The sequence below is a fragment of the Stegastes partitus genome, unplaced genomic scaffold (assembly GCF_000690725.1).
Source record: "Stegastes partitus isolate 25-593 unplaced genomic scaffold, Stegastes_partitus-1.0.2 Scaffold212, whole genome shotgun sequence".
Taxonomy (NCBI): domain Eukaryota; kingdom Metazoa; phylum Chordata; class Actinopteri; family Pomacentridae; genus Stegastes; species Stegastes partitus.
In genome coordinates this window covers 527,994-551,106 of record NW_007577943.1, presented here as the reverse complement: position 1 = coordinate 551,106, position 23,113 = coordinate 527,994, and the positions used below count along the sequence as shown (strand labels likewise).

Here is a 23,113-nt window from a genome sequence, read left to right as displayed (position 1 = left end):
ATCCAGCGTTGGAAAGTGATGAGTTGATCGTGACAAATTTACAAGTAGCCCCGTGTTACATTTTATTGTCATCGTGAGCCAAGGCCAGATGTAAAACAGAGACACAAGAGCCCAACAAGTGCACTGTGCTACCACAAGAATATTAGCAGCTAGATTAAAGCATGTGTAAAGAAAAAAAAGAAAAAAAAGTGTCTAAAGCATTGGATCTGGAGATTCTCCCTCTTTCTCAATTTCAGTCGACAGTGGAAATTCACTGAGGCTTGATTATAGCAGGAGAGCGTGTTGGCTCAGCTGTGTGCTTTAAGAACCCATGATGTCAGAGCCTTATTTTCCTTGGAGAGACTCTCATCAGCTGCATTGTTCCAGGAAACCATGGTCTGTTCTCTGGGCAACAAAAAAATCCTGCCCAAAATGCGATCCCCCCCTTTGCGCCCGCATCTCTGCTGAATGCAGCACGCCGGCCTCTGGCACAGCTCGAGACACACACACATAGACGTGAAGCATCCTGCATGGAGCATCACATTTCCTTGGAACCGAAGCTTCCCCTCCGCTGCGACAGTGTTTGTCTTTTCTTTTCTTTTTGTTTTTCATTAGAAGATGAGTGTCAGTGATGAAAGGCAGCGTGTTAATACAGGACGAGGAAATAACGTGTTGGACCCCAGAGGATTTTGAACAATGCTGCTACTGATGTCATAGAGCCCAGACTTCTGAGGTCTCTTTACGCACAAAGCTGTAGGCGGTGTGATTGAAATACAGCACCGGCAACTGACAGGTGATGCAAGCAGCTGACAGAGCTGATGAAAAAAACACTCCGCAGCTTCGCCGAGTTCAAAATTTAAAACATGCACGAGGCCAAAATTTAAATCTGGATGCAATTATGACTGCTTACAAACAAGACCAACTGTAAGTCAGCGACAGCTCAGTCAGTAGTTGAATAAACTTTACTGGCCTCAGCTGAAGATTTGACGAGCTGTGTTGTGGAAACATAAAAATTTAGTAAATAATGTTCATGGATACCCATCGAATCACATCTGGTCTTCATAAGATTATTTGACTTTTGGCTTTTTTAAAAAACTAATGTTCTTTGTTACAGAATTATGGAAATGATTTCTTAGAAATTCAGACCAAGGAAAAAAAATCACCAGATTAAGACTTTCACCACAGCTCGGAGTTTGTTGAATCCTCCAGGCAAGTGCCAGGGAGGCTGGTAGAGCCCAGTAGCTGTGAATTAGGTGGACCGGTCTGCAGTTCACCCACTGTCCATATCAGTTCATAAATGCAGCCTCTATTAGGAGAAGTCTGGGAAAAGGGAGGGAGACATTATCAGAGAGAGAGAAAGAGCCAGAAAGGTTACAACAACAGAGCATGAAGCTCACAAGTTCAGTTGTGCTTCTGCTGGAACGGCCGTGCCCCTGTGGACAAGTTCCTTCAGTAGAAGTCCTCGCCCTCCAACAATAATACTTACAAAATAAAGGCTGACCGCTCCAAGTAAAATCACTTGAGCTGAATAGCTATTATTCATGTCCTGGTTCTCCATCCCCTGCGCTACGGCTCCTGTGATGTTAATAAGGTAAGCCTTTTGAGCTGAGAAGAAGCCCACGAGGAGCTATGTCAACATTTTTGCTCGCCTTCGCCTTTTATCATCAGCTGATGGTCGGCACCGTGGTGTGGGTGCTTGTCGATCAAACAGTCTGAAGGCTTGATCACAGAGCTGTGGCATATCAAATTCTCCTTTAAACGAAGAGCTTGACGTTTTGCTTATTTGCGTTCTTGCTGAGAGTGTAGATGAGAAGATCAATACCACTCTCTGATTAGTGTGGTGAATACGAAGCTCCTGCCAGCGGCTGGTTAGCTTAGCTTAGCACAAAGAGTGGAAACAGCTAACCTGGCTCCTTTTAATGGTAACAAAGCCTCCTTCCAGCATTTACAACCATTCTAGCAGCTCTGAGGCTGTGCTTAGGCAGAGTGGTTAGCACTGATGGCTAGCACCGAAATGAGGAGGATCCCTCCTCCAGGGACAGAGGATTTCTGAACAGAATTTCATTGTTTGTAACATTTTTCAAATAATACTTTGTTTGCTACAGTACTGATGTGGTTGGTTAAGATTAGCAACTGGTTACACCAGAAAATTTGGTTGACAAAACACCTGAGTGACTAAAATCAGCTGTATATGAAGATGGAGTAACCCTCTGTGGCGTCACCTGTAGGTTTCCTGGACAGCAGTTTTGAAGCTCTGTGTTTTGGCTCCGATCATTGACTCCTCCTAACTCCTAGTTAATCCAAAAATGAGCAAAAACGTAGAGCAAGAATGAAGCTACGGTGGGCCTCACAAATGTCTCAGGTCCACAGACTGTCAATGACAGGGCCCACCTCAAAGCAGTCACACTGTTAATTGTGTGTAACTTTAGACCTTAATACGATTTAGACAGGTGACCTAATTAAAAGTCCTCCTCTCACACAGTTGTCATGAACATTGAAATTAGTTATAAAAACCAAAACTGCTTTTTGTACCGTAAAGTTGGACATTTTAAGATGGGGATCTACAGAGATGGTCTGCAAGGTGGCACAGTTGGTAGAACTGTTGCCTCCAAGCAAGAAGGTCGGCAGATTGTGTCCCGGTGGGGGCACCAGGATGCATGGAGTCTCCATGTTCTCCCTGTGCAGTGTGGGTTCTCTCCGGGTTCTCCGGCTTCCTCCCACAGTCCAAAAACATGTTGAGGTTAATTGGTTATTCTAAATTGTCCATAGGTGTGAATGTAAGTGTGCTTGGTTGTCTGTCTCTAAGTGTAGCCCTGTGTGTATAGATAATGGATGGATGGATGGGTCTACGGCAATCAACTCGCTTTAAAGTCAGCCTCAAGTGGCTCCCGTCTTTCTTTTTCAGCCCTGAAAGTTGCTGCTTGATATTAAACTGAACAAAGGTGCATTTTATTATGCATCCATGCTGGCAAAAGTTCTGGTGATGTTGGGTTGTGGTGGCAGCGTGCTCAGCAGATGTCAGTCTTTCTAAGTTGGAGCTCAAGTACCTCACCTGAAATGAAGAGACTAGAGCCAGGCCCAGGAGGGGGGCTAGCTGGTAAGTGTCTGGAGCCCAAGACTTCATCCATGTGACTTGACCAGGAGAAAGCAACACTGAGCTGCTGCAACCACCTGCAAGGATGGGAATAAAGTTTGGACGTGCTGCAATGCCAGCAGCAGGAAAGGACTGGGCCCCTGGGCATGCTGGCCCATTACAGACTGGTTTAAAGGAACACAACGAGGATGGATGGAAACTGCAATCTGACTGGTTGAGGGAGACAAACAACCACTAGGCAGTATTCCATTTGCTTATGAATTCAGCTCTTCATTTGTCGTCGGGCCATCATCAATTTCTGCAAAAGGGTCTCATCATTAGTACTTTCAGCTTGAGTTTGGAGGTTTTCATACGTGTTACTGATGTTTGTCGACGCTTCGTCAGAGGTTTTTGTTGATCCACTGAAGCCACTCAGAGAAAATGAGTCCCTATGAGCACCCAGTGGGAGTCTGTCTCGGCTGTAGTCCTCCTCTGTCCGGTCACCGGCTGGGCTCATTTCAGCATGTGGATTTTGAATGAAGACATTCACAGTCACCTCCTGCCTTTTGACCTCCTGGCAGCCTTCGTGACCCCACCCTGTGATGTGGTTGAAATTACAACTCACCATGGATCCCCTTTGTAACCACAAAAGCCATTCACCTTTTTCTTCCCTATTAATAGAATTATATCCTGTTTGCTGTGACCTCTGACCTTGAGGATAGAAGCATCCCTGCTGGAGACATGAGGATTTTTTACATTCAGCAATTTTAGATTCGACGCAACAGTCACTGTGCCTCAGTATATAAAGCAGCTGAGAGCCCAGTGGTAGCAGTCATTAGGTGAGACGAGATCCGTGACAGTCTTAAGATCTAAATACCGTAGATACCATGATCTCTGTCCACTCTGTCCTGTTTACTCTGGTGCTGTTCTCCGAGCTGAGCAGCAACGTGGTCGCTGTAGCCATGCCTGCAGAAGATGGTGAAACAGAACACGAAGGCCTGAATTCGATCTTTGGTGACGAGCCCATGGTTGAACCAGCCGCCGTTCCCCTGGTGTACCGAAGGAACCTCGTGCTGGACAACGACGTCAGGGATGAAGACGGGAGCCCGAAAGTCATCGTCATCTCCGTAAGTGTCACAACATTTAAGACTTTTGACCTTTGTTTAAAAAAGTACTGCTACTTTTTGATAGGTCAGCCATTATGAAGGGTTTCTTAGCTGCACCTGCTAGCTTTATTTACTAAACTAATCACTTATGGTTGTCGAAATATATCCAGATTTACCAGCCATTTTGCTGAGTTGACTTAACTTACAGCAATCTGTCTGCAGTCATTCAGCTTAATACTGTTCTGCCAGTGACAGTCATGCATCATAACTATTCATTGTATGAGATTTCTTTCTATAAACAACCTCAGCTCACCATAGTTCAACAACAAAGAACACATTATCTCCATCCTGTGACTGAACACTTGACCTCTCTCAATTGGCCACCGTCCTCGCATCCACTGTTAAGTCAATATTTCATACACATCTATTAAAACATTTTACAGCAGCACTGGAAAACCGGGAAATACTATTAGCTGAAAAGGTCAAATGATCACAAGCCTATAAAGATTTATTGGAATCACAGTGGGAAGAATGATGATGTATCGGAGCTCCCTCAAACGTTTGGCCGCGACGTGTAAAGAGTTTATCTGGCGACTGCGTCTCCTGTGTGTCATGAACATGGTGGTTATCTCTGTGGTAATGGGGAACAGGCAGCTATAATGGAGGCAACAAAGACATCTGGGTGAACCGGAGCTGTGGAGGAAAACAGGCCACTGTGATATAGTAAAAATGAGCGAACACATTTCTTCCATTTGGGGTTCCTGTGGCTTGGATCAGCTGGTAAAGGCAGATCCAACACCTGTGCTACAAGTGAATAGATCATCTTTAAAAGCTGTTGCTGCGATTTGACCATCCAGAGTTCACATCCTGCAGTGTGGGAGCGCATGTGGGCTCAAGGTGTCACATGTAATCACTAATCAATACAATGTTCCAGGACATGAGGCTGAAAGGGCACAATGTTCGTGGGCTGAACCCGGCCTTCACCCGGAGCTTGAGCCACACTCCTGCCGAGTACAGTTCAAAAATAGATCGCAGGGAGACCGACCTCGACGGTAAGTATTGGGAAAACCCATGTTTGTAAACTCATGCTTAACCTTTTTGCATTTCCTAATATTGACACAACCTAATGCTCTCTATCGCTTCCTTCCTTCTTTCAGTGCTGCGATGTATGATAGGAAGAGTGTACCGACCCTGCTGGGAGGCATAAGTGTTTCTCCAGGTGCTGCCACCTATCCATGAATGTGTTGTAAAAATTTCTTCCTAGTGTGTTGCGCTGAAATACATTTCCCTGTAGAACATATGTGCAGACAAACATGTAAAACAAAATAAAAGTTTATTAAAAATGAACAGTTGCATCATATTTACTGAGCTGATTTGAAAGCAAGTGAAATAAAAGTATACAACCACTGATTAAATACATTCGTAGCTAAACAGGGTTTACTAGTAACATGTGTTAAAGATGAACATTAATAAAGTGCCATGAACAGATCCAGACTCCCAACTGATGCGTTCAGGTTGCAGCCGCCCACATTTTCCTACTAAATGGGTAGAAATCAGTAAAGATTTTGTACTTTTCATTGACTATATTCTGACATTTTATAGACTAGGTACTTAAACAGAATCCATCCATCCATCCATCATCTATACACCACTTAATCCTCACATTCACACCTGTGGACAATTTAGAATCACCAATTAACCTCAACATGTTTTTGGACCTTGTGGGAAGAAGCCGAAGAACCCGGAGAGAACCCACGCTGCACGGGGAGAACATGTAAAGCCCATGCAGAAAGATCCCGGGTGCCCCCACAGGGATGCGAACCAGCGACCTTCTTGCTTCAACCGCCGCGCCACCTTGCAGCCCTATTTAGCTTCATGCGTTAGAGTTAAATAGTAAATTGATGCCATCTTTGCACACTATACATGAAGCCACAAGGTGATTAGCTTACTATTGCACAGGAAAAAGCAAAAAGGAAACAGCAGTTTGACTGTGCATTAAAAAAAATAAATCTGAAGCTCACTAATTATTATACTAGTTGTTTAATTTGTACATAAACTTATCTGTAAGCTAAATATGAAGCTATTGCTAGCAGTTAGTTAGCTAGCAAGACAAAGTTTAGCTGTTTCTTGCTTCCAGGCTCTATGCTAATTCACGCTAACGACCTGCAAGCTGTAGCTGCATAATGGCATACAGACAAATTCTTGACAAAAAGGCAAAAAAGTGTATTTATTTCTTAAATGTCTGAAGCTTTCTAATTAACACATTATTTCTTGTTTGTTTGTTCAAAAAATGATAACTAAAAATGAAGCTAGCAGCTAGTTAGCTTGCTGAATGATGCTGTTTGCTTGGTCTCTCTGCTTCCTGTCTTTACCTGAGCTAACTTAGCTAACTTCCTGTTACCTGTACATGCATATTAGCTCACAGACAGACCTAAAGAGTGTTTTTTTTCTTCTGGATTAAAAAAAGCAAGTAAGTATATTTTCCAAAATGCATGTTGCTCACTATTTAGCACATTTTATTGTGTTTGGTCAATTTGTACAAAAACTTATCTGTAAGCTAAATATGAAGGTACTGCTAGCTGCTACATCTCTGAGCTAACATAAGCTAATCAGCAGCTAGCTTTGACTGCATATTAGCAGATAGATAACCTCCTGACAAAAAGGCAAATAGGTTTATTTTCCAAAATGTCGAAAACTTACAAAGTAATACTTTAATTATCCTGTTTAATTCAACACAAATTAAGTATCATCTAAATATATATCTTTACACTAATCTCTGCTAATTGGCTGATAGCTTGAGCTGCATATTAAGAAATGTACTGATCTTTTAATCCAACTTGACAGAAAGGCAAGTACGGTTTTGTCCCCCAAAATTAAAAAGAAAAAAATTTAAAAATCTTTACAAACAGTTAAGATTTCAGTGAGACCAAAAACAATGATTAGTAGCAACCCACATAGATAAAATGCACAAACTACACAGGATTGTGTCGGTGGGGGATCAACTCTTGGCTGCTTCGGATGAAACACATTTGATAGAAAGTCTATTTTGTGTCATTATTTAGTGAATATTTTGATTAGACTCTGAAAAAGCTGGTTAGCTTTCCCTGTCCAGCTATTAGCTTCTTCTTACTCGGGGCCTTGCTGATGTTTTTGCCAGGCAGTTTGACTGACGCACGAGTCGGCTGTTTCTTCTGTGGAGGCTCATTCTCTGATCCACCATGTTGGTCAGCGTCCAGCTGCTTCCTCTTGTTCCCCTTGCTCTGCATCTGAATGCCAGTTTTCTTTCTATTACCGGGGCCCACACCTCTGTTTTGGGCATTTCCGCTTCTTTGGTGGAGAGCTGCCCCCCGCTGTACCTCACTCTGCTCCTTATTCGGACATTCAGAGGTAGGCTGGGCTGCAAAGATTGAAACAAAGCAAAAGCAAGTGTGACAAGTCAGTAGGAAAAAAAGGAAAATGTCGTGACGAAATTGCTGACGTTAGCTGCTGGTCGAAGCAGGCTTTATGTTTATTGTATGAAGCTGGAATTCAACATTTGTCATGTAAACCTGATGGAACTGAGCCTGAATTCCCACGGAACAAAACACAGAAGGGGAAATGGGCAAAAGGTCTGTGTGAGTGTGTGAGCGCTTTTTGGTTTTTACTACAGATGTGGGGCTGAGCAGGTTTTATAGAATGGGGATTCATTTAATGGCTGATGGTAAGTACCAGTCCCAGGGCTGGGACTGGGAAGGGTTCAAGGCTGGAGCTGAGAAGGTGTGCCTGGGCCTCAGTCCAGCTGTGTGGCGTCAGAGGAAACAGAAGTCTCTTCCAGCAGAAAGATCGCAGCACGACTCGTGTTGACATTTTGAGCTTTTCTCTGTGTGCAGTACAGTACAAAAAGCACCTGTAGTATTCACAAAAAAATGCAGTTTGAATCTGTACCTGTGGTTGCGTCCTCCACGTCAGAGCTGCACTCGTCATCCTCAGCTGTGGTGGTTTTGCGTTTGGGTGCTGGGTGCACACAGGTAGGGACCTGGCTGCTGCTGGGGAAGTCCAGCACACGGTTGAGAGGCAATTCTTCATCCTTGTACGTGCAGGCAAACTGGGATCGGATGACTCTGTCTCTGGCCTGGAATAAACAGAGAGGCGTCTTCAGTCCAGCTGATATGGTGACATAGTTGATGATCAGTGTCAGTGACTCAGGGCAGGTGACCTCGGTCGTCTGGCTTTTAAATCTTGCTCTCTGGCTCTTCGCTAGGTGTTTTGAAACAGAAAACCCTCACACTAAAAATTCAGTAAGTGCTTTTCCACTCCTGCTCATTTTTAACTGCTCAACAAGAGTGATGGGAGCCGCATACTTCCTCGGCCATGTGAGCAGCTCAGTGAGGCTGCCACTAGAACTGTTTTTCTATCAGTTACTATACTGATTATTTTATAAATTAGTCGATTCATCTAAACAATTAATTTTCTTCCAAAAAAACAAAATGCCCATTTCATTTAAGTTCAATCTATTTTGGCAAACAGTACAAAATGCTAAAAAAAAAAAAAAAAACATGTTGAAAACTCCAAAAAAGAAAAAAATGTTTCCTTAGGCCAGTAGAGCAACTGCAACAGAAATCCAAGTTTTTTTTATTGTGTGATAAAGTTTGGTCTGTGTACTAAGGAAAGTGCAACATGGACAAAGTTCAGTAAGGTAGCATGGAGTCTTAATGCCCTGCAGTGACAAAGAAACAAAAATTAAATTAAACTAAATTAATGTCCACATCCTTGAAATATGCTGAGCAACATGTGTGGATGTTGTCGGTTGGGTAACAATCCTATCTGATAGAATAAAGTTGTCTCCTGGTGTGTGAACCAGCTCTCATATTATCTTGAAGGACGCATATTGTGCTCAGTAGAAAAATACAAAACAGAATCACAGGTTCAGTGGAGAAATACACATTCAGAATACACAATAGCTCAAAACATAACTAATTATAACAAAGTGATTATAGTTCATCCTGAAAGGAACATAAATACTGTTGCCGAAATTCTTGGAAATCCAACCAATAGAAGTCCAGACATTTCACAACCAGCAGGTATCAAACTCACAATGACAATAAAAAAGTCAGGGAATGGCCAAAGTCATGAGCTTCAATGACCATGAATCACTCGTGGTCGTTCATCTGCCTGCTGTGGAGAAATTCAAGTCAAATAAAAAATAAAAAATGATGACATGGTTGCTGATCGGTATCTAAGGGTCGATGGCCAAGATTCCTGGCTTTAAGAAACACTTTCACACAAAAAATAACTTCACTCCTTGAGCTCTCAAGGACAAGGCACAAAATATCAAGCAAAGCAGAATTACTTGTCAATCTTTTCTTCTGTAATTAGCCGACCTATACATGTCTGCACAACTCTTCACACCAATCACACAGCACCTTCATGAAAATAACACAAGCTGACAATTTATACATGAGCTCAACTTTCTGCCACTTCAAACAGGAGGAACCATTTTCTTCAGTCTTATCACAGTTAAATATCATAGACAGCAGTGCAGCGCCTCATTAAAAAGCCTTTTCGACCAGCCAAGCTAGTTATAACCAAGTGAATGATATTGAAGAGTGAATCCCTGCCCTTGGGCACACAGATCCACAGCTTTTCATCCACTGTTTGATCTACGCCTGCTTGGGATTAACACAATCCAAGGATTTCACCCTTCAGGCCAGTGGGCCACAGTAGGGAGGAGAAATCGAAGGGAAAAAAATACAGTGAGCAAAGCTGGGTGGGTCCGTAAAGCACAAAGGGATCAAAGCCTTTGTGCTTTTCAAAATAACTTCTTAAAAGAGCACCTAAAACAACAGTAACCCCGAGACCGGGGCACACTTCAATAATGGAGCTAAAAATGCACGCTGCCCTGGTTGCATGCTAATAAAACGTATCTGAAGCGGCCCTGAAACAATGGGAGGGGATGGAAGAGTGAACACGGCCAAACTATGACTGACGGAGAACATCTAATCCAATTACAACAGGTGGGAGCCCAACGTGGCACCGTGTGGTCAGACGGACTCATTTCTCCGAAGACGGCCGTCCTGAAATAACCTCCGCACACCGCCTGACCCGACGCCGGGGACACCTGACCAAGACATTCCTGATTGTACTTCCAAAAGCAGGTGCAAGCCATTTCTGCAGCTTTGTGCTCTGACATGAGCTCATGCAGGTAATAGAAGTGAGAACAGGTGCCACCATTACTACTATCACCAGCAATCACTCTGACATAAAAAGCACATACAGTCGTATTACCATGCAATCTAATGCACCGTTTCTTAAACATCATTATTCATGTCACAGAGGAGCAACAGCAGAGTTTCACTCAAGTTTTTTTCTATGTTTGGCTCATCTGTGGCACTGAGAAAAAGATTTGGAAACGTCCCAAAAGCAGAAACTAAATCTGTCCATCTCCGTGTGTGCCAGTTGACGTCAGTGCATGATGAAACCGCTGGAGAAGTCTGGGATCAAGTCATTTAGCAGACAACAGGAAACAATAACCTTTCAAGTTTCCCTCGCTAGTCGAGTTACGCGACTGATATGGCATCTTCAAAGTGAAATTGATGCAGAAAGCTTCCGCTCACCGAGTTCAGGAAGCGGTGAGCCGCCCAGGGACCATTATGGCGCACTCAAACAGGAAGGCAGCCAGATTGTGGGGAGCTAAGATGACATCTGCTAGCGCAATCAAATAAAGGAACCATTTCACAAAATGTGTTTAGCATACATGTTCAAAAGGGGTTCACACAGCTGATGAGCTGCGTGTTAAAAGATCAGGCTAAGTTTAAAATCTAAAGCTGGTCTTTTGGGGTGACTCAGCAGCAATAGTACTTTGTAAAAACACTAAGTCCTGCATTCAAAATGTCTTTTAGTGAAATAACTTTTAATTTAACTTTTAAGATATTTCTATAAATTCTACAATTTGATAATAAGTAATAATTTATCACAAAGCAGCACAACATTATAATCCTGGCTTTTTGAGGCCAATGTTATGATTATTTGTAGGTTTAATAAAGCTCATAATGTTGTCACTGATGCTAATTTATTTAATACAAACACAGTTAAATGTGCTCCATGGATTCATCATCACACTTCTACTGTCGAAAACCGCTAAACTCATGACGGACAGCCTAAAAAAGAAAAAAACGGATCATCACTATTAGATTTTCTTTATTCCATGCAGTCTTCTCCTTCGTCAAAACCCACAATGCAACTCGACCCCTGACAGCTTGGTCAGAGAATCCAGCGTGTTATGCTAGCAGCGGCTGATGTATTCTCGAGCAGGGATGAGGAGCAGCCACAGAGGTCTTCAAAGCTCGCATCTTTCTTCGCTCATTTTCAAAGTTATTGTCGAAGGACATTTATAAGATTTCACACAGCTCTCTCTGGAGCCACAAAAGGCTTTATGCACATGTTTTCCACATATGCAGCACAATCCCCAACACGTGTGATCGGGCTTTCATGTGTAAAATTGGTGGAGTTCCCCTTTAAAATGAATGTGACGATGATGCATACTGAGCGGAACATTTTATGACTGAAAAGACTTGTCAGCGGTAGTGTGATGTAATGGTGACGCGGTTTCTAAAATTAGCCTGCAACCGTTTTGAAGTCGAGTTCTCAAACGTGATTAATTTTAATTTGGGGGTTTTGGATTGTTGCTAACTCCAACCAACTCTAATCCTAACTCTCATCCAAAACGAGACACGTGAGGACATCATCTTGTGCTCTAAAATACTGTGATGGGGACTTTAAACTTACACTTTATTCATTTAATTGTGCAGCGAACTTGGAGACAACTTTTGAACTGTCTCAAAAAAAAAAAAAAAAAAGAAAATGCAAATGCAAATTATAGTCCACCAACTGTTGAACAAACTAGGCTGCGTAGCGACATCACCAGGTGACGCTATAGGCTACAACACATGGCTGTCATAAACATAGTAGAGGAACCTGAAACCAAACCAGTTGGTTGTCAGCCAGTAAAAAAACTAAGAAGGAGAAAACAAAATTTTGGCCATCTACGACAGAAACATGTAAAGTATTCACAAAATGTAAGTTGTAATAATCTTTTCACATCAGCTGATACTGGCCATGATTTATTCTCTCAGGACACCAACACAAACATCTAATCAGTCATGTGAGTTAAATGTTTGCTCAAACAGAATCAATTCAAAAAGGAGTTTTTTCAGAAAAGCGATTGTAAAAACATTTGCAAATCTGGGGAAGCTTCCATTAACTTTTTGTAGTGTAATACTTTAAAATACACGATGGAAACACAGCTACTGTTGTCTGATGTTCTACAGATGACATGATACAAAAAATATGTAAAATGATAGATTTTAATTATGTTTTTTTTTTTTTTAACAAACTAAAATTTTAAAACATAACTTGGTCAGAATTCTTCTTCTAAAAAAAGTAAAATTCTTGTATGTCTATTTAAAAAATAAAATTATATATATTGTTGGCAAAACTATGGGATTTGTGTGACTTAAAAATATTGATATTGACCCCAAAAATCTAGTATCAGTTGGGCTGCTATGTAGTGTAATAGAGAGTAATGTAACAGTAAGTGGAAACACTACCAGTTCAGTGTACTTGTACTTCAGTACAGTACTGCAGTAAGCTACGCTGGCCTGCTGAGTGTATTCTGTGAGAACTGCAAGTATGAGCTCAAGAATCCAATCAGCTCCACCTCTTTGCTCACAAAAACTGGAACAAAACTGTACAAAACACTAAAGCCTGCATGCTCAAAATGAACAGGCAACAAAAAAAAAAGAAAAAAAGATCCTGTCAGATGTTTCAAACTGACCTCTGAAAACATCCCAGTGAAACAAGAGAACAGCTGAGCTTGCAGCCAGGAAGGAAGGAAGGAAGACAGAGATATTGATATCAAATATAAAGCATGTTACAGTGTGCACTGTAAGCAAATAGGCCCTGACAATAGGATAACTTATCATGAGGATTGGTTAATGGTTTGAATCCCCCACAAATAATTCATTTTATGCCACTGACTTAAACAGCACACTCAAACCAACACTAAGAGCTAAAACACAGCTGTGCAAACGGGAACGGTGGAAGTCAGTTAAGATGTGAGCTTCAGCTAAGCAAATAAATAATATAATACCAGGGAGAAATTACAGGATGTAAAGACATTATTTTCAATGTTTGCACATCTGATTCAATTTGAAGTAACTGATGGTTTGGATTTGGGGCTCTTGGATGAAGGGGCCCGTGTTACCTTGGGTTTGAGAAGGTCTAGTCGGCTCTGGACTCGGTTCCTTAGGGGTTCTGGAGAACATCCAGTAGACACTTCAGGGGATCTGGGGAGAGCGCCGCAATGAGAGGCAAAGACAAGAGGTTTATAAATTAGAAAAGCTAGAAGGTTACACGGTTACACTAACCAAGAAAGCTGCTCAAAGCGCTGCTCTCCCTTCACTGCAGCGCTACACAGTCAAGTTTCCAACATGTAAAAGATGTTTTCACTAGCATCAGCCATCCAGTGTCATCCACCTCCAACATACTGTAACACCCCCCCGAAACACGGCCAGTGGCTATTATTTTTTAATATTTTATTTCAGATGTTTGACCAGAGAAATTGTTCCAGTGCGATGTGGGAGGATTTTCCTCCATATGGTTTCAGTGGAGAGTTGTAGAGTCCCATGTTGGTCTAATTGCTGCTTCAGGGGTTTTCCCACTCTGACTGAACTCTGTGGTTGTGAGAACGGTCTAATCTAATTCAAACTCTGTGTGATGACTTTTTCATAGTTGAATACAACTTTTTGCTCTTTTTGCTCAGGAAGAAAAATGCCTCCTGCTCATCGTGACCAGAAATGGTAAAAACAATATTGTAAGTGTGCTGCATGTGTTTATTCTTATGTGCAAGAACCAGACACCACATGGTTGTTTACTGTCTAACTGTCTATCTAAAAAAAAAAATGAAGCCAGAACAAAAGTGCCAAAAATAGCTCCTCGAATGACGACTTAAGCCTGGTTCCAAAAGGGAGTTAAACCTATAAACCGCATGTTAAAAAGTCCAACTTTACAGCCGAAATAAACATGTTTGGCCTGGTACAACAAACTGTTTTGGTTTCTACAGCTAATTTCCTTATTCATGGAAACAGTACTGGGGGTGAATATTCATATAACCCATAAATTGTATTCAAGACTTAAAGTTCTACATAATGAAGGGCACTCTGAGTGTCAGGTGGGTGCCATCATATCACAGTCCATGCTCCACCTCTTTTTGAATCAAGAGGCACCTGGCACTGCCAAGATGGAACTGTGGTGCCACCACACTGAGCTTGATGTTTCTGAGGGATAACGCATCTTTATGTACAGTCTATGGACTCAACAAACTGTACGTACCTTTCCTTAAATGGGCCACGTAAAGCTTTAAATTAGCACTTCTTTAATTGTAGACCATTCCTCATGTTTAGTTTATAAAAAACCATTAAGTACTGAAAAGTGGCCACTTTCCCACATCCCAGAGTGAAGTCTTAATATTTTTTGTTTTATATAACCATCAATCCAAGAAATCCAATGATCTTGAATAGAGGAAAGTAGCAGAGCTCCCCTGAGAGGCTGGGACGAGCTAATCAACCTGTCAGTTTGTTCACTGCTTTGGTCCAGACTAATCCATCTGATAGTATTTAAAATATTTCAGATTATATACAGACAGTCATATTCCTGTTGCAATGAATTATAATAACTTTGGTGATGTTCCCAGTACTTTGGTTTGTATCCAAATACCTGCAAAAATTCACACCAGCATCAGCTGTACTTTGTGTTATTTCTATTTAGGAAATGTGAGCATGCTAACGTGCTAAACTACAGTGGTGAAGGTTAGATGTAGCTCAAGACCCAACTGGCACGGTGCCAGTTTGTGCTCAATGGAAGTGTTGGCCATACCACTTAAACCTGGCACATAAAACAACAAATAGCACTAAATAAAATGTGCAGGATCAACTGTAACCAACCTGAACATCATGAGGATGGACGTTCCCTCGGCTCCACTGAGGACAGGCTGGTCCTCAGACAGCAGGTCTGCCTTGTTTGGACACGGAGGAGTCACGGCTTCTTCATCCAGCAGCGCCATCAGCACCTTGACAGTGTCCCGACCTCCATATGCAGTGGCATGATTGACTGCATAAGCTTTTGGCTGGAGATGAACATCAACACAACTACATCAGAGCTCTGTCAGAGCGGATATTGAAACAAGATGAAGTGTGTTTTGAATGAATGTATGGACTTCAGGAGAGACAGAAAAGCCCCGGCTGCAGCCAACTGGCTGGAGAGCAGAGGTTATACATTACCCTGGCAGGACTTATCCCAGTCCCACTTCCATTAGCAGTCTGTTTCTGGATCTGGTGTAGCTGGCAGATCCTTTCCTTCAGCTCCTTTGTCGTCTCTTCAGCTGCAGCGTACACTGCCTCTCCACTGCTGCGTCCCTTCACCAGCACTGCCCTGATGGCGGCCACCAGCCTGGCTCCACACACACTAATGAATAAATACAATGAAAGTCAGTGACAGATGCTGGGAGAGCTGTGTTGTGCTTTAGCTACAGAAAAAAAAAGCATGAGTACTGAGTAGTCTCTTTTGCAGAACACACACACAAGCAGGTTTTCATCTGGATGGAATTAATAGCGTTCAAGAGTTCAGCCAATATTTGCCAACACGAATAACTCTCTCCTAAAATTGAAAACCCAGAAAAGCCAGGGCCTTAGTCTGAATGTCTTCAAAAGATATACTGCAGCTTCACTTTCAATTAATTGGACACTGACTTTAAGGGCTCAGAGTAATTGTTTCAGAGCTAACATCCAGTTGAGCTTTATTTCACTGTAACAAAGCTTTGCCAATGTTAACAGTTATGAAGCAGAAAATATGTTCCAAATCCCTGTTAAAGTCACCCTGGGCACTGTCACTGCACTCACGATGGACCGTCAGCTGAGAAACTCCAGGATTTTCCTCTTTATAGTTCGGGGGGATTTTCATCCATGTTTGTCTCCACCGTGAGTCCAAAAATCATAGCAACATATCACTTATGTAGGTTTCTAGGAGTCAAGTGCACTAAAGCATGTTAGAAAAAGATCGCAGTAAGGTGGAGAGGCGGCGGTCCAACCCTGACCCTGCTCTGATGTGAGCGAGTAACAGAATCATTTGGGAAAACAGATGTTCGCCGAACAAGGGGCCCTGAACTCGCCACAGAAGGTGTTTGTATGAGGAAATACAGTACTCCACTGAGAGTGTAAAGGCACTGCCTGTTGAAAGACATATGCTGGCCCAGTTCACAAGTGTCTCATCAGACAGGAGCTCTCTCATCAGCCCGCATGAACTGAGAACCCTCAGAAGAGTAGCGAGAGTTGAATGCACTACTGCACAAACATCACAATGTGTTGTTATGGCTCGACTGAGTGAAGAAACGTCGCTACTGGGACCGCTACAAAGGGCGCCTTCAACAGCTTTGCCTCAAAGCTCACATGATTGAACGGCTAAATCATTTCTGATAACCACTTCTGTTGTGGTGCCAAACGCTTTGACATCCAAAATAACCTGTAATGGTATGGAGAGTGATCTACACGGCTTGATGATAGTTCATCAAAGTGAGCGAGCAAAACAAGGGAACAAGTTATTGCTTTGATGTAGCAAAGATGAACATGCTTTAGCAATCCAAATGTTATCATGAGGAGCTTAGATGGGAGTCATTACAGGGATTTGAAGGAAATAATAACAAGCTGCAGTTGGACAGGTGGATTTTATGATCACAGGTGTGATTTCGGAGCACAGGTGTCCGTCAGGCTGATACAACCGACTGTAAATATTCCCACCAGCCTCCCTCCCCCTCTTTCCACACAGAGCTGCACTCAGTTCAGCTTTCAGAATTGAACTGAATTCACAAGAATTGAACTGGCTGCACCGGAGAGGAAGCAGAATTTAACCTGAACTGGGATTGCAGGAAGAAGTGAAGCAATTCAAAGAAAATTCCACTCAATCATAAATCACGAGTTTCACTGTATTCGACTTCAGCCCCTGCCAGATGCTCAGCTTTTCTTGGAATCTCTGTATTCTCCTCATCAGCTCAGGAGGATTTCTCTGGAAATGGAGCACATATACTCTACATAGGTTACAAAACCGAAAGGAATTAAAGGCAACACTTTTAATGATGCATTATCTGACATGGAAAATGTCAGCAAATTGTTTGTGCCAGCGTTAGCCAGTAGGATTATCCACTATATATATGTGGTTTATCCCTGATTAAATAATGTAGCAAATGTGGAAAAAAGCTGCTGTGACCACAAAGATTAATTTCTTAATTAAGGAAGCCTCGAGGATATAGTTATTCTAAACTTAAAGGTGAAGTCAGTATTTTTTCTGTCAATAAAAAATATTGCCTGAAATGTCAAAGTCTGATTCATCTTATTCCTCTGTGTCAAAATCTATTAAAAACACATTAATCCATCAGCCTCCATAGCATTTCTCAGTCCACTACTCCACCAGCAATCACAACCATTCGATGGGCTCATTAAACAGCCAGTAGTTCCAGTTGGTGTCATGCTGATGAATTCTTAGAAAGCATGGGCATGAATAACTGCAAAATAACAAAAAGATACAATCTTGTAGCTACAGTATGTTTTACTACTGTAATACAAGAATACCTAAGGCTTAGTTTGACATTCTGTGAAATTTACGGTCACTTTTCTGCCCAGAGTTACATGAGAAGACTAAACTCAAATCTCATGTCTGTAAATCAACCAAGTGCTATGGTTAGCTTAGCTTAGCAAAAATGCCTGGAAGCACGGAAACCTTTTGCTTGGCTCTGTCAAAAGCTTTAAAAAATCTGCCAAACAACATTTTAAATCTTATGAATGGACACGTTGTGTCTCAATTTTAAAGTTTTTTTTATTAACTCTGTGTTCCATAGCGTAGATATGGCACTAGTAGCAGACAGCGTATAGCTTAGCTTAGCATGAAAACTGGAAGTAGGGGTAAGTGGCAATTCTAGCTCTGTCCAAAAGTAATTAGAGCTTCCCACCAGAACATGTAAGGCTTATTAATTAACAAATTATACATTGTACATGTATTTTTTTGCCCTTCATGTCTGCACTGTGAGTATGAAGAGAAACCCAGTAGGTGTTAGCCTTAGCATAGCTTTTTACAATCAGGGGAGCTAACCAGCTTATCTCAACTGAAGTACTGTGTTTATTAGTCAATTTAGAGGCACTGGCAGGGAAATTATTTAAAGTCTAGACAAAGCAAAGCAAGTAGTTTCCCTCGGTTTTTAGTTTTTATGCAGAGCTAAGGCAACCCGCTGCTAGCTGCGGCTTTATACTTCACAGATTTCCATGTTATCTTATAGCAAGAAAGTGAATCAGGCCACAACCTAAAATGTCCAACTAAAGCATCATGCTACAAATGTAGAAAATATTAAACTATTCACTATATTGTCAAACAGAGCCATGTTTATTGCATTGACTTAAAATAAAGGTCAACGGGGTTATGAGTTTAGTAGATTGTATGATTAGTTATGCATCCTGACTAATAGCCAATATATTCTGAAGGGTGAATGTTGAAAAGTTCCCATAACACGTGTAAAACATTTTTAAAAAAAAGCATTTTAACCATGTTTGTTGGAGTTTGTGTTGTTAGGGACTTTGACACCAAGATTTTGTACGCTATACTGCAAATGTAAATCAGTTACAAATATTCATCATCAATCTCCTTGACGACTAGTAATCAATATTGTTTTTGAGAAGAAAAACAAAAAAAAAAAAGCACATTGATCGACCCCGAATTTAAACAACTCCGTTTAGTCCAGTTGTTGAAAATCTGAATTGCGAATCTGCTTCATGTTTGCTTGCTTGATTGGATGTAGATTGTGGGTATTAGTCTGCCATTGGCTGCATTTCAGCTGGTTTTCTCCTCCCCATCTGCCATCTATGTGTCACCATTTTCAAAATCCCTCTCATTGTGGAAAACAACAACACCAACCTCCAGGCAACAAGTCACACACTCAAATGTTTAAGTTTTGCAGAGGATTTGGATCATGTATGGATCAAGCAGCCCAACTATTCTAACGGCAATGGTTGCCCCCTCCATGTAAATGTTCCATCAAAAGAATTTTCACATTACTGTTTGAATGATTACTGATTGAATGCCGTCAGTGCATCCTGTTTTAGCCTCACCCAAGATGATTTTAATTGGTTCTCAAAAATACGTACGTGCCAGAGCTGAGCATCATGATGAGGTGCAGATGAGGTCAGATCATTCTACACAGCGTTGTGTCAGCACAAGAAAATGGTCCGACTATGCTGTATTTTAACAAATTCTAATAAACTTTGACTCAAATTAAAAACTCACCTGGAATACATCAAGAATTTACAGCTTAGTTATAAATAGGACGCATCTCATCCTCCCTACATTGTCACTTAATTCACCTCAAACCTCAGAGTAAAACAGGGAGCGAGTGGACACCTGGATCAAGCTGCATTGTGTACCTTGGGTCAGGGATCTCCCCCAGTATTTCTTCCAGGTTGTCTAGAAACTGGACAAAGTCAGACAGGCCTTTGACATGTTTCCTGAGTGGGTCAGACTCAGCTGGAGCGTAGCCCTTCCCTCCGAGCTGAATGGCCCTGACGAAAGATGTCACAGCCTGCGAAACAAAAAAAACCACCAGAGAGGATTACACTCATTTTTAAGTCGTAGTTTTGGCTGCGTGGCATCATAGACATCAGTGCTGAACACATGATTAGTGTGAATGATTCTCACCAAGAAGAGAGAGGTGTTGTTGTCATGTGCAGCATGCTTGAGGTCAGTGAATGCCTGTCGTCCGAGAGCGCGACTGGGGACGTCCAGGGTTAGCGCCAGGGCCATGTCGTTCTTGGAGTTTATGAGCAAATTCAGATAGGAGCAGAAAATCCTTCGTACTGCCGTTTTCACCTATTTACAACAAGCAATAAACACATTGTTAAAATTATCATATTGGCTCTTTTTTTAGTACATTTATGAGGGGATTAATACAATACTCATATTAATTTGATGCCAGTATAGTATATGTTATAAGGCCATAGCGTTCAGTAAGCTTCTTTAGCTTAGCACAGATACTAGAAATACAGGAAAACAGGTTGCCTGGCACCTGCCAGCACCTCCACAGCTCACTAAAAACCACATTATATCTGATCTGTAAATAAAAACAATATATCTATTCCTTCTTTGTTGTATTATGTGTTTTATTTTTTTTTTGTTTGTGGTTGCGGTGAGCCAACAAGTGGAGACAGCAGAAATGTATTGCTCAGAGTAAGAAAATAGCAAAATCTTTATGTATTTAGATATTTGCATGCATTACAACAAAAAGTATTTATTTGCTTTTGGATTTATATTACGTTAAAGTAACCAGCTGCTCCTATAAGGGATCAATAAAGTTCTATTCTATAACCTCATATTTAACGCAGTGATATGAGTGTGGTGTTGAGTTTCTCATCCAACAATCTACCAAACACCTAATATGAGTCTTTCCCTAAATGTGTAAGAGTGGACGGTAAAACCACTAAAATCAGCAGCTAGCAGCCTCTATTAAACTCCACAAAGAATTACATCACCAAACCTGGTAATGCAGCAGCAAGCCTTTACTAAAAACTCATAAATTTGCAAACGACAGAAAAGAAAAGGAAAGAGACTGTGTTACAGAAGCTCTTGTCCAGCCCCACGTAGTGTCGCGTTTTAAACATCTGCTTGGTAATTGAATTCACATTGCCCTCTTAAATCTGAGTGATATGATATAGAGTTCCTGTCAATAGGAGCAGGATGGATTCCAGACAGAAATTAAGTACGCCAAAGACTGGAAAAGTAAAAGCATGGATTATTGCCTGCAGGAGAAAAGCATTTCATATTACTAAAACAACTTTATATAAGGGCAGAGGGCAAAGTGGAAATAAGGGATTTCTAATGGGAGTTTATAAAATAAGTTGCACCTTTTTTTAATGCTGAAAAGCAGGGCTGGGCCTACCTGTGAGCTGCAGGGCCTGACTCTACTAGACGGTGTTGACGGGATTGAGGAGTCTGGCAGCTCTGGGATCTCCATGTTGCCTGATAGGAACTCAAACAGCTGGGTCTTGGCAAAAGAATAAAAAATTATCAGAAAGATAAATTGATCGGCCTTTTTTCTAACTCTGCAGCCAGTCAGATTTCAACCAGCTCCTGCTCACCGGGCTCACAGGCTCCTCTGGGTCCGAATCCACTAGTCTCAGTTGTTTGTACATGGAGAAGATATCAACCAGGTCCACGGTGTTGGAGCGTTTCAGGAAGGATTCGTAAGCCTCCAGGATGAGATCATAGTTCTCCAAGCGTGCAAAGCTGGGGGGTGGCAGGTGTAGTTTGTCTAACAATAAGTGTTTCCAGGCCATCAGGACATCGCTCAGAGCCACTTTGAACTCTCCGCCGTGCTGTCACAGGAAGAGAGAAAACAGCAAAGCAGCAGCCGTAATTACTAACGGCCTGGAACCAATCAGTTCAAAAGCAGAAAGACCTTCTGCCGCAGTCCAAAAATAAGCCATGAGCGGTCTCAGCCGGAAATCTGTGGTAATGTCATCCGTTATAGATGTGATGACAGTCGGCCTGATGGTTCAATTGAACTATGCTGTGATGATGATGTGAACTGGGCTCAGACAGGCTCGCTTTTAGGCCTCCGGATAACTTAGAGCAAGAGCACTGCTGCTGCAGATCAGGGAATATTTTCAGCGTTTCTTTACTCTTGAACTTAATTCATTTGCCAGTTTTCATCTCTTTGTGGAAAAAAATAGTTGCAAGGTGCATGTAATTTTCTTTCTTCCAGTAAGGAGAATCAAAGTCCCCTTACATTTTAGAGGTTAAAGGATGTTGACTGCGACTGATTAATCTCTATGATGTCAACATTTTGCAGTGAACGCTAAATGGTAGTAAACATTAAAAGCACTGATTAAATTGATTTTTTTTTTTTTTAGGTTGAAACGTGAAAACTGTCAGCTTAACAGAGATCATCCACACAGCTTCACACTACACGAGTTCCTAAAAGTGCAGCTTATGAATAGCCACAGCACAACAAAACGTTGGGTACCTTTATGTATACTTGAATAAATTAATGTTTTGGCATAGTATGATCTTTTAGAGTTGGCTATGGATTTGCACTGCCATTGATGCTTGTGTATCTCAGCTCTTTTGTTACATTACCATATATCAGGGGTGTTGAACTCCGGTCCTCGAGGGCCGCAATCCTGCAAGTTTTAGATGTTTCCCTCTTCCTGATTCAATCGATCAGCTCATCATCAAGCTCTGCAGAAGCCTTATAACGATCCTGATCATTTGAATCAGGTGTGTTGGAAGAGGGAAGCATCTAAAACTTGCAGGATTGCGGCCCTCGAGGACCGGAGTTCGACACCCCTGCCATATATGTACATCTAGACTGCTAGAAAAATGTTATTTTGCAAACTTTATGCTTCTTGAGGAACAAAACACAAGTATTTTTACATTGAACTGAAGCGAGGCTGCTTAAATGAAAGAGAATAGATGGTTACCTTTTTATTCACTTCTGCTATGGCGAGCTGCAGCACCATCAGCATGCCATCAGCCCCGTGAATGGTGGTTCTCTCGGATTGTAAAACCCTGTGGCACTCTCTCCTGAAGGTTTTCACCATCAGCTTGAGACGGTCTCTTAAGGCCTCCATTATTTTCTGAAACAGAAGCAACAGAAAATACTTACTTAAAAGTGCTACTCGGCTAAACATGAATCTAACTTAAAACAAAGGAAGACAGAAGAAAGACAGAAAGACATAAGTTAAATTATTTTTAAACCTTGACAAGAGCCTCTCTTTACTAACAAATATCAGGTTGCTGTAAGTAGCCAACTACAACCATAAAAACCTCAAAGGATCTAAATTAAGTACCATAAATTGGAAAGTAAATTTAAAATTAATCCATAACCATG

General features: G+C 41.6%; 2 protein-coding genes across 2 annotated transcripts; one reads left to right on the top strand and one right to left on the bottom strand.

Moving 5' to 3' along the window:
* The first annotated feature begins 3,939 nt into the window (after positions 1 to 3,939).
* pmch (pro-melanin-concentrating hormone) lies at positions 3,940 to 5,365 on the top strand. The gene is made up of 3 exons (XM_008280879.1): positions 3,940 to 4,179; positions 5,093 to 5,210; positions 5,316 to 5,365. The coding sequence occupies exons 1-3, from the start codon at positions 3,940 to 3,942 to the stop codon at positions 5,363 to 5,365; spliced, it is 408 nt and encodes a 135-aa protein (XP_008279101.1).
* A 1,867-nt stretch (positions 5,366 to 7,232) lies between these two features.
* parpbp (PARP1 binding protein) lies at positions 7,233 to 22,853 on the bottom strand. Its single transcript, XM_008280878.1, has 10 exons — positions 22,704 to 22,853; positions 21,360 to 21,596; positions 21,161 to 21,265; positions 19,924 to 20,094; positions 19,653 to 19,807; positions 15,474 to 15,657; positions 15,138 to 15,319; positions 13,400 to 13,481; positions 8,083 to 8,269; positions 7,233 to 7,555 (listed from the first exon to the last, which is right to left on the bottom strand). Exons 1-10 carry the CDS (start codon positions 22,851 to 22,853, stop codon positions 7,233 to 7,235), a joined length of 1,776 nt encoding a protein of 591 aa, XP_008279100.1.
* Positions 22,854 to 23,113: the final 260 nt, after the last annotated feature.